General features: G+C 35.4%; 1 protein-coding gene across 1 annotated transcript; it reads left to right on the forward strand.

The window, feature by feature from the left end:
• Positions 1-7,906: 7,906 nt before the first annotated feature.
• Positions 7,907-11,179, forward strand: LOC104236928 (uncharacterized; the record flags this gene model as incomplete). Its single annotated transcript, XM_070164199.1, has 4 exons — positions 7,907-7,923; positions 8,889-9,016; positions 9,955-10,112; positions 10,946-11,179. Coding segments are annotated over 4 exons (426 nt in total), but the record flags the coding sequence as incomplete, so codon positions are not given.
• Between the last annotated feature and the right edge of the window lie 1,240 nt (positions 11,180-12,419).

Here is a 12,419-nt window from a genome sequence, read left to right on the forward strand (position 1 = left end):
ATTTACGAGCTTAAGCCTGGGAATAGAGTCCCTCCTAAGAAGAATTTGAATTGATTGGACTAATAGGATTTGAACTTCAAATATTTAAAGAACTAAAAAAATGTTTTTTTGGTGAAACAGAAAAGATTTTATTTATCATCTGACCAACACTTACAAATTAGATTTACGTATGCATCAGATAGCCATCCTCTCTAATGATATGTTGCTATTCCTATTTTCCTACTTTCTATCCTCATGTATACAATTCCCCTCCTATACATTCTTAGCTATAGAGTGTTCCAATCCAACCTCTGCCCCTATTTGAGTGTTTTCTTCCCAATACTTCATAAGCTTTGTGCTTACAATCTTGCTTTATCTGTCTGCATAGGTACCCAGGCCTTAGGACCTTTTGTTCCCATAGTGCTACATTTTCTTGCTTTCCGGATGTAGTACACCACAACTGCTAGTGTTGCTAGCACAAATGTCCTGCACATTCTCCCTTTAACTTGCCTTGTTTTCCTTCTGTCTAGTCCTTGAAAATCTGTGTTAGTTATGCCAATGTTCAGTCATCTCAGGATATCTCCCAAACACTCTTTTGATAGTGGACATTTAAAAAATAGGTGTTCAATTATCTCCTCTTCATTACTAAATATCACACATAAGTTGTCTTGGCTAATTCCCATATGCTTCAGTCTATCCTTTGTCAAAAGTCGCTTGTGTGTAGCTAGCCAACAGATGAAGCTATGCTTAGGCAAGTTCATTCCATTCCATACCCACCATCTCCAAGGCCATTCCTCCATAGCCCCTTTCTTCCAGCTATAGCCACTACTTAGTGTATATTCCCCAGTAGCAGTTAGCTAGTGGTTGTGTATATAACCTGCTGCAAATTTATCTCTAATTGTGCATATTTTCCTCCAATACCAGCTGCAATCTTGAGGAGGTTTGTACTGCCACCATGCACTCCCCTTTAAGTATATGTGATCCACCCATCATACCCATAACTTATGGGCCATAAGTTGTCTATTTTTGCTGCTATATTCCATACATACTTTGCTACTGCTGCTTCATTCCATACAGAATTATCATGTATCCCTAGTCCACCCTGCTTCTTTGTTCGATATACTAAATCCCATGCAACCAATGGGGGTTTGTTTGTGTGAGCGTTCCTATCTCATAAGAAATTCCTACATACTCCTATGATGCTTTTGATTACTTTCTTTGGTAACACAAAAATGGTCGACAAGTAAGAGTGTATGTGTAGTAATACAACATTTACCAGCATCACTCTCCATGCATATGATAGATTCCTTGACCCCCAACATTTCACCTTCATAGTCAGCTTATCCACCAATATTTCATAATCAATTACTGATAGCTTCTTTGGTAATATGGGCACCCCCAGATATCTGAATGGTAGTGCCCCCATCTTGTACCTTGTCAGCTCACATAAATCATTCGAGTATTGTTCATCCATGCTGGCACTGAAAATATTTGATTTTGTAGCATTTGTGGTGAGTCCAGATACATTAGAGAAACTTTGCAATTCTCTTAGCATCAATACTATAGCTTGGAAATCTTCTTTGCAAAACATCAATACAACATCTGCAAAGCAAATATGATTCAGTTTCAGCCCCTTGCACTTTGTATGGTAAGAAAATCTTTCTTGTTCAGTCACCAGCCTCATTATTCTTGTAAAGTACTCTATACATATTACAAATAACAATGGGGATATTGGTCCCCTTGTCTTAGTCCTCTCTTCCATGTAATATTTCCATATATGCCACCATTGATAGCAATTGTATATTGTGTTGTTGTAGTGCATATCATTATCCGCCGAATGAATTTTCAGGGAAAGTTCAGTGCATACAACATTTCTTCTACAAATTCCCATTATACCGAGTCATAAGCTTTCCTGAAATTATTTTTTAGAAGGCAGCTTTTGGTAGTGTTCTTCCTATTGTAGAGTCGTAGTAAATCTTGGTAAATTAGTATGTTTTGAGCAATAGATCTTCCTTCTATAAAAGCAATTTGATTTGCTGAAATTATTTCAGGTAGCACTTTCCTTAATCTCTGGCATAACATCTTTGATATAACCTTATAGACAGTATTGCAGTAAGCAATAGGTCTATAATCACCTATAGAGTTTGCATGTGTGCCTTTTAGAACAAGGGTGATTACTGTATTATTCAGCACATGTAATAGCTTTCCAGTATTAAAAAACTCCAACACCCCTGCAGTTAGGTCCTTCCCTGTTATTCTCCAGCTATCTTTGAAGCATTGGCTCCCATATCCATCCGGGCCAGGACTTTTTTCCCCTGCAATTTTTCATAAGGCCTGTTTCACCTCCTTCTTTGAGTATGCAGCCTCCAATATCTTTATGCTCTCTTAAGTCACTACAGGTCCTTTTTCCACTAAACTACTGCAAACATAATCTCTGCCCCCTCTGCTTATACCCAATAAAGTAGTGTAAAAATTAGTGAATGCTTTTGCAATCCTCTCCACTTCTGTAATGTTATCCCCATTTACATCCCTCATTGAAAATATCCTATTTGTGTTCCTCCTGGCCTTCATAGCTTTAGGAAAGAACCTGGTATTTTGATCATCTTATATTGCCCCTTGCATTTTACTTTTTTGCCTCAGAAATTGACATCTAGCTTCTTCCCAATTAGTTCATAGTCTAGTGGTTTTGCCTGAATTCTAGCTTGGCATGCTAGAAGTTCCTCCTTTGCTTAGTCTGTTTTCTTCTCCACTTCACTAAATTTGCTCCTGTTAATATTCATTAAAACTCTTGTCAGCCTATTCAATTTCCCCACCAGTTGATATTGCTTAGTCCCTATGATCTCTAGTTGCCAGCTTTCCTCCACTTTTATCATGAAATCTGGTGCCAAACTCCACCTATTAAAGTACTTGGATTGTTTCTTCATTCTGTTGCCTCCTATTTTCCAGCTGATAATAGCAGGGCTATGATCATATAACCCCTCTTCCATATAATGAACTGTAGAAGCATGGAGTTGAGACAACCATTCACTATTTATTAATACTCTATCTATCTTGCTCACGATTTTGTTATCCGCTTCTTGTTTATTATTCCAAGTGAAATAGGACCCTGTGGATTTTAGGTCGTGTAGGTCACATGTCTCTACACAAATCCTAAACTACTTTGTTTTTAGTGACTGGTCTTCCAATCCACTCCTCTCTCTATTTGGGACACAATTGAAATCCCCATTACTCCATATGGTCTGATTATATAGCCTTCTTATATCCTCCCATAATTCTCTCCTAAGATCTTGATCATTGAACCCATAGACTATGGTGATATACATCTAATCTCCAGTACCTCTGTGCTTTACTTCACAGTGCATTAATTGTGCAGTAACTTTGAGTAGGTCAACCTCATATATCTGAGGTTTCCATAGTAACCATATACGACCTCCCGGATATTTTTGCAAATTTGTGTTAAAAGACCAATCATTACAAAGATTAAGAGAAGCTCGTTGAGCCTTTGCCCTCTTAATCTTCGTTTCCAGGAGCCCAAATAAACCAGCCTTTACATTATGCAGAAATAGATTTACTTCTTTCTGCTTTGCTAGCTTATGTAGGCCCCTAACATTCTAACAGCCAATACTATCCATTAGGAGGGGGTATCCCCCACCCTTCCTAATGTTAGGTCCCACTACATCTTGATTATCTCCAGGGCTAGATGAGCTTGCTATGTTCCCATCAGTCTTAGTTTTCTCCTTGTTTCTTTGTGCTAGTGCTGCATAAGAGTTCCTTAGCTTCAGAGTCACCTCTCTTGATGCTATAGTCTTACTGTTCTTCCCAATTCCTCTAGCAATTGTAGCATAGTTATTTCCTTCCTCAGGCCCATTCTTCTTCTATTAAATCTCTTGCATGACTTCCTTTGTCTTTCCTCCTTCATTCCATACAGTACCAGTAGTGCTCATAGGTCTTTCCTGCCCCCGTTGTCTGTTTTTTGTTGATCATTCTGTAGTTTACTTTGGCCTTGTTGTTCCTTAGCCTCCTCCTTCCTCATGTATTTCCGGAATTCCTGTTGCTCATGCCCAAAGTTGTTACATGTGGCACAAAGCACTGGCTTTCACTCATAAACAACCCGTTGCTCTATAATCTTTCCATATTCATTTTTAAACATGACTTTTGAAGGATATTATTGGTTAATTGACACCTCAACAAGTATTCTAGCAAATGTAAGTTGCTCTTTCTGTGTTGTAGCTCTATTTGCCTTCAATGGCTTTCCCACCATGCCTGCAATTTTCGTGAGAGCACTCTTTCCCCAATACTTGATATCCAATCCCATGAGCCTAATCCATATAGGAATTCTATTAATTGTCCCCTTCTTCATGTCAATGTCCCATTTTCATGGTTTAATAACAACTAGCTTTTTATCAAACATCTAGATTCCTTCTTCAACAATTTTAATTTTACTTTCTTCAGACTGAAATCGCACAAGGAACACCCCTTTGTTGATGAGTGCCACTTTGTCAATTCACCTGCTCCCCCAAATTCTTCGGAAATACCCATCTATTACTGACAATGTAGGGTTAGAACCCAACACACAACAAATTATTGCTGATCTCTAATACTCAACTTCATCCTTGATATTATCAATTGTAATTTTGATATTTTGAATGGTCACTTCCTCACTACATAAATCGAATCCCTCAGTTGTAGGTATTGGCCCTACTTCTTTACTCCATGAATTCATAGTATTTTGTGATTTCCCCAACCACTTCCTCCATCGCCTCTTCTTCTACAATATCTGCCCATGAGCTATTCCCACTACTCTGCGCCATGCAATTCTCATCTTTATTAGTCGAATTACGACGAGCTGGTGTGTGATCCATACCTCCTTGCGACAATTCTGGTGGTACGATACCTTGAAATACATCGACGCTCTGTGTTTTCTTCGCATCTGATGATTGCGGTACATTTTTCTTTCCACCATTTGTGACAGTGCCTTGCCCTTGCTTCACTCCCCCTCCAGCTTTCGATTTCCTGCTCATGTTCAACTTTCACTGAGAGGAAACTTCATTCTCTAAAAAAAGAGGTTGATGAAGGAATAACCTTTTATTAGTTCAATTAAACAGAATTTATGTAATTTTAATGAGTTTAATTAAGTAAGCTCACGAATAGTGAGTAAAAGTATAGGAGAAAGAAAAGTACAACAGTTCAAGTTAAGGGCACAATACAGAATTAATACAAAGAATAATTTTACTGATACAACTAATAAAATTTATCTATTTTTTCCTTTCACCAATAAAACATATCAAATGATTGCACGAAAAATTATACCTCTATTAAGGCAGGGTGATCCTCTATCACCTTATTTATTCCTAATATGTGTTGAAGGATTATCTGCTCTATTACACTCGACTGAACAATAAGGAAAATTAAAAGGGTTCACATTTGGAAGGAATAGTCCTTTTGTTTCCCATTTATTTTTTGCAGACGACTCATTTATCTTTTATAGAGCTAATATGAATAGTGTTGTTATGATTTATAAAATTGTGGATATACATGCAAGGTGCTCCATATAGATAATTAATTTTGAAACATTTACAGCCTTTTTTAGTAAGAATGATATGGAGGAGGAAAAAGTTACAATATATTCTTCATTGAATAATATCTGAATGTGTGAAAGGATGATGTATTTAGGATGACCTGCTGTTGTGGAAAAATCTAAAAAAGAAATATTAGTTTTCATAAAGGATAGAATTTTATCAAAAATAAAGGATTGCAAAGAAAAGTTTTTAAGTCAAACAGGGAAGGAGATTTTATTAAAGTCTGTTTTAGCTGCTATTCCCTCATATGCTATATCTTGTTTTCAGATACCTGATGGGCTATGTAAGGAAATCACTAGTTTATTTTTAAATTTTGGTGGGATACGAATGATGATAAGAGAAAGTGCATTTTGAAAAGTGAGAAAAACTATGTGAACCAAAATTTAAAGGGGGTGGGGGTGGGGGGGGGATGTTAGGCTTTCAAGATTTAAAGGTTTTTAATATGGCTCTTTCAGCCAAACCAACATCGTGAATTCTGATTGAACTGGATTTGTTAGTTTCTCAAGTTCTTAAAGGTAAATATTTTCCTAATGAATCTTTCTTACAGGCACCGACCAATAGATCTACATCTTGGGTATGGAAAAGTATTTTATGGGGATGAGATCTCTTAAGTAGAGGTGTTAGATGGAATGATTCAAATGGTAAATATGTAAGAGTATGGAGAGATCCATGGTTGCCAAGAGATAGCTCCTTTTACGCCTTAGGTATAATGTGTAGTATTGCTACAAATCTGAAAGTATCAGAACTGATTGATGACAATATTAACACATGGAATATTCAGATTTTGAACACTTTATTTAGCCAAGATGATGTATAATCTATTTTAACTGTCTTAATTTCTTCCGGGGGGGGGATGATCGCTGATTTGGCATTTTACTAATTTAGGTAAATACGAAGTGAACTCCGATTATTATCTTGCGAAATTGCTCCTTTAAAATGATAGAAATTTGGCTAATCATGTGTTCCGAAAATACTTTTGGAACTATTTATGGTCCTTAAAGATTTAAAACAAGCTCAAACATCTCTTAAGGAAGTGCATCTTAAATACATTGCTTGTTAGGAGTATTATTACAAAAAGATTTCACTCTATGGATGACATCTGTCCTATTTGTGGCATGAAATCTGAAACTTTAGAGCATATATTCTTTAAATGTCCTAGATCAATTAGTGTGTGGAAAATGAGTCCGATTCGTTGGCCAAATTTGCATCTTATCTCTAATTTAGCCACATAGTGGTATAAATTAGCGTTAGACGCCAGAAGATTCTCAAAAGTTAATTACTTATTGCAATTGACAGTATCTATTTTATGTATGATTTAGAAGGCTAGGAATGATTGTATTTTTAATTCGGTGATATGGAGTGAAAATGATATTTTTTCTAAAGTATTATTGGATTTTAATGAATTTACAGTTGCAAAGGAACATGTTAACACTATGAGAGATGCTTCTACTAACACGCCTTTACTAACTTTTTCTCCAGAAAAAAGTATTGCTTTATACAGGTGCAGGTTTGGATCAAAAGACTCACAAGGCGAGTACTGGGATGGTAGCCTTAAAGGCTAATGATGACGTGCTTCATGCCTATTTGTTGGAAAAACCATAATAGTTGAAGTGTTGGCAATAAGGAAAACAATTCAGCTGGCGGTGAAGTACGGGTGAAAAAATATAGATATCTTGTCCGATTCCTTAACAATGGTTCAAACGCTTATTAAAAGCATATGTCCTTCATTGGAGGTTAATACTGTTTGCGAAGATATTTGGGTACTTGAGCAATATTTGATTGATGTATCTTTTAAGTATCTAAGTAGATGCTTTAATAGTTATAGCCATAAATTAGCTAAATTTTCTCCCGCACTATTTAGTGAAGTCTCTTGATTTGATAACTTTTCCTGAATTGTCAATGAGCTTCATCTTATTTTGTACCGTTGACTGTTGGATTTGATTAATGAATACTATGTTTCCCCAAAAAAAAAAATAGTTATACCAAAGAAAAGGTGTTACTGTCCAATTTCTTTTTTGGATGTCCCCATTGTAATAAATAAAAAATGAAAATATCAGAAGGATTAATGAGTTGGCATAGGCAAGTAGAAAAATATGTGTTTCCTATTGCATACGTGTCGACATACATGTTATTTACGGTGGCACGTACAATGAAAACTTCCACGTCCTATTTTCACTGTTCTCAAATCACTTCTCAGAAGTTTTCGGACTCATCCCTCTGCTAATTTGCTCTTTCTTTCTCTCTGATCAACAATCAATGGCGGTGGTTACAGTGAAGCTCCTCGTTGCTCTCCTGTTCTCCATGTGTATTCTGACTATTATCCTGCCTCTGTCTTCAGCTAAATCCACCGACTTCCAGTATTGCAGTAAGTTAATTCTTCTGTTACCCTAATTATTGCTAGATTAATTTTTATTTCTGAATGCAGAGTTTTGGGAAAGTTGGTATGCGGATATCTATTAATTTGTAGTTCGTAGTTCAATTGTATTTCAACTGATGATGTTTATGTAATTACAGTATCAATCTGTTACTGCTTATTTTTCAACTGATGATGTAAGGTAGGTCTGCATACACACTATCCTTTCAGACATCACTTGTGTGATTACACGGGTGGTTTATAGTCAGAATATCATTTTAAAAAAAAGCTATATAAATTAAGTACATTTAATTATAGTTATAAGTATTTAAAGACCATTAAGAAAATTGTAGTCAAATGTAATTGAAACTGTTTCACCCTCCAAAATAATACTGTCATCATTGTGTTTTGGATAAAGAGACAATTATTCTTCTACTGTCTTGAACCGAAAGCTTGATACAAATGTGCACGAATTTGTATAGTAGTATATATCTTTTTTAATTGGTATATATGTTTTTAATAATATTTCATAATTAATTAGATGTAAGTAAAGTTTTGTAACTATGTCTTGTTCTTAATTAGACTAAAGTGGCTAGGTTTTGATCTACATATTTATATATAGTTGTATCTTTTTTGTTCTTAATATTTTATGATGTAAAATGATGTGATAAGATATTGTCCAGAGACGCAAAATGCATACAAATTTAATCCAAGTGGAAACCAAACACATGATTGAATTGTACAAAATTATAACATATAGGAGGTTTTTTAGACGATCTACTTAAAATCGAGCGCATGACATAATCACAGTAAATACTCTTGTATTAATTGTTCATCCATTTTCAATCCTGCAATATCTTCTCGTTGTCCCAAAGTACGTAGTCTCTATCTTAAGTTACATTGCTCATGATTTTTCCGTTAAAGGAAGGATTCTTCTGAGATATATTCTGTACTAAAGTTAATCTTGATTCCAACAGCCGGACTGTTTGGTGTAATAATGCAAATAAGAAGGCCAACTATGCTGTTAAGGTCAGTGGAGTAGATATAACACCTTATCCTGTTAAAAGAGGTAAAGAGACTACTTTCAGCATTGCTGCTACTACAGGTAATGGCTAATTACGCATTCAGTCATTGTCGTTTTTGGTTTTTTTAATCCTTTCCCTCTTTTATCTAAAGTTAAGACCTTGTATTTAGTGATTTATATCCGTAAGAAGTTAAAGGTAATTAACTTGTTGTTAATTGCTCACTTTGGAAATAATGGTACTACTTCCTGTATTAGGAGTTAGGAGTTAGGACAGTGATTGTGTGGACAATGGTAGCACCAGTGCTATGCAAAAATGAGTCTGGCTTGTTTAGATTATTGAAGTGGTGCATCAGCAAACAAAGGAAAATTTGGGGTCAAGGCGCATGTGTTCTGCCGTATTCAATTTGTGGTGTTGTGTTAGGCCTTTGTCCCTTTTTCCTTTTAATTTGACACGCGATTGACCTTTGTCATAATGTTAAAATTTGTTAGTAAAATGATGTTGGTAAACTTGTTTTCTTACTTCATTTTGATGCTTGGAAAGGCATACTTTTATGTCTGGCATGTTGGTTCGAATGGCTGTGATACTACCTGAGGGGAAATTGTTGAGCACGACTCTAAAAGTTTGAGCCTGGAAAATTGAATTTATTGGGATGCAAATAAAATATTTTACTTGGTTATATAATGGTCAGTTGTCCATGCAATCACTTTACTGTGGAATGTATATCTCCGGCATTTGCTTTCTTTTAAGTGCTTGCATTGCTTCATATTACCCATGCATTTAGTCCGAGTCTGTATTAGGTATTGTTTTCCCCATTTTTGCAGCTTTTTATTGTTTGTGGGGAGAGGGGGGGGGGGGGTTATGGAAGGAGAATAGTTTATGTGAGATTTGTAGTATACAGGAAGCTCCGGCCTCTCATAAATAGGAGCCTCTCATAAATAGATGTCAAGTGTGACAACTGTGTAGTACTGGAATAAGAGCTCTTTGGTAGAAAAATGACTCAGTGAGTTTTCTCTTGCAGATGAGAATATTAGTGGTGGAAAGTTGGTGATTGACGTCAAGTATTTATTCCTACACGTCCACCAAGAGTCCCATGACATATGTAAAGAGACATCTTGCCCAGTTTCGGGTGATTTTGTGCTCTCTCACTCCCAAGCCTTACCTGGAATTACTCCTCCCGTAAGTCATCTTTCCGGTTTATCTTCTTATCTTGTCATGATATCATTTTCAGGTCCTTTATTCTGCATAATTTATAAAGAGGTGCTCGTCTCCCTCTTTCTTGAATTTTTCGACTCTTAATATTTTCAAGCTCCAATCTGATGTGCCTCTATAGTGAAAGGAATGCTGAAATCATATATGTTCTAAATCACAACTTATAGTTATGTTATTAAACAGATCATTTATGTTTTTTAACTCATAACTTATAATTTTGTTACGCTCTTGTGGTAAACAACTTCAGTGTTGTTTGGTTCTCTTTGTTTTATAAATGCTGCACCCACTATAGCGCACTTGGATATCCTGATTTTGTAGAGGTTTACTTCCCTTCCGTCTTTCATGATATTCCTTCTTCATCGAAGGAAGCTTAGATGAAGTTTCTTCTATGCAATTCTTTTATTCAAATGTTAATTTGAACTCATTATGGATGACGATAATGCCGTTGTATGGCCTCCCTAAAATTCTTTTGTTTGAAACTGAGGAAAATGTTTTTGCATGTTCCTCTTGAACCTAAGTTCTTTCTTTCTTGTTATAGCTAGTTATTTCAATTTTCTGTTAGTGGCTTTGAGGTTATCAGCTCTTTATGGTTTGAGTAAGACACAATTTATTTAAATTAGCTTTCTGAAATTAACCATTCATAAAAAAAAATTGTTATGTGGAATCAAGTAGATTTTATATTCACTTATGTTACCTATTGCCAATTCTTGCTTCATTTCCCTGATATTCAATTGTGTGAATTGGAAGAAAATGTTATATTGCCTGCGTTATCGAACCTAACTATGGTTGCTTTTATACAGGGCTCATATACTCTTACGATGAAAATAGTGGATGGAAGCAATCAAGAATTGTCATGCATAACCTTTGGCTTCAGTATTAGTTTAGCTGCAGTTGCAGAGTCCATAGCAGTAGCAGCTAATTAAGTAGTTGTCACTATGAACCAAGTGTGTCATTATGCTCTACAAATCATGTAAATGAGGGTACTTTTCAAGAGTTTGTCCCAACTTTGTTAGTTTCATGTTGCTTTATGTGAAGTCTTATTTAGTACTTAATGTCATGATTGATATCATATGCTCTTAAAAAATTTATCTTTAAATGTGAATCAAGTAGGTGAAAGCCAAATTTAAATAAGAAACATTTCCCTTTTTTTTTTTGGACCATAGTGTTTTCCGGGCAAAGTTTTGAAGTTCTAATAGTGATATTAGCTTTTATATTGGGAAACATTAATTCAAGTTAATAAAATATTAGTCATGTGTTTATAATATGTTTCTTTGGATCTTGGTATAAATAGTTATTTATCAATATGAAGATTTAAATGGTTTAATTTGAAGTTTTAAAATATTGTTATTGTTAAATTGTGAATATTTTTTTAATTTTTTTAATAAAGATTTTGTACTTTTTTATTGTGTAAATTTATGTGAAGATCCATCAAAATTATAACAAAATAGTAAATACAGACTCATAGCTTTAAAAATATTTCTATCTATAGATTTTGCCATTACCAAGCAGCTAATTCATTCAGAACTCAGTTGATTGCTTTTATAGAGAAGGCGGAGCGTCCTTCGGCGTTACTACAACGCTTCGCCTCGCTATGAGAATCTAGCTTCGCTAACATTCGGCTAAGTTTTGAACCTTCGCGCTGGCCGTTCAATTTAATATTAAGAATTGTTGAATTAGTAGAATTTAAATTCTAAATTTGCCTTTTAACTTCGTACTTAATGGTAAAGTACATGAAACTGATAAATGAGGTGAAGCTAACGTAAAAAGTGGAGAAATCGAACGTTTCATGCAGACTTTTCAGTCCTTCAAAATTGTACGACGAAGGAGAAGACTCTTTTGCTTTCTTTCTAAACTATACAAGAAAGTCCTTATTATTCTTCAAATTTTGTGTTATTCATTTGGCATCTAGCTCCTTCATTTGACTTACTCCCCCTCTCTCTCTTTATATATATATATATATATATATATATATTGTATACGGTCAAAATCACATGCCTCCGATTTTGTAGGCTCGAAAAGTTGCATCGAGGACTAAAGATCGATATAGACCAAGCTCGAGATCGAAGGTAGAATAAGAGGCTCGAAGACCCAAGTGCTTGGGGAACATCGGAGCCAAGTATGACCGACTCCGAGACAGTGTCGTTATGAGTTTGTTACAGAAGGACAAGATTCCCGCCACGTCCCCAAGATCATGGCGCGAATTCCGGAATAGATTTGTGCGAATTAGTACAAATCCATACTAGGCAGTTATACAGCTGTCCCAATAAGATTCTT

Source organism: Nicotiana sylvestris, chromosome 12 (assembly GCF_000393655.2).
Source record: "Nicotiana sylvestris chromosome 12, ASM39365v2, whole genome shotgun sequence".
Classification (NCBI taxonomy): domain Eukaryota; kingdom Viridiplantae; phylum Streptophyta; class Magnoliopsida; order Solanales; family Solanaceae; genus Nicotiana; species Nicotiana sylvestris.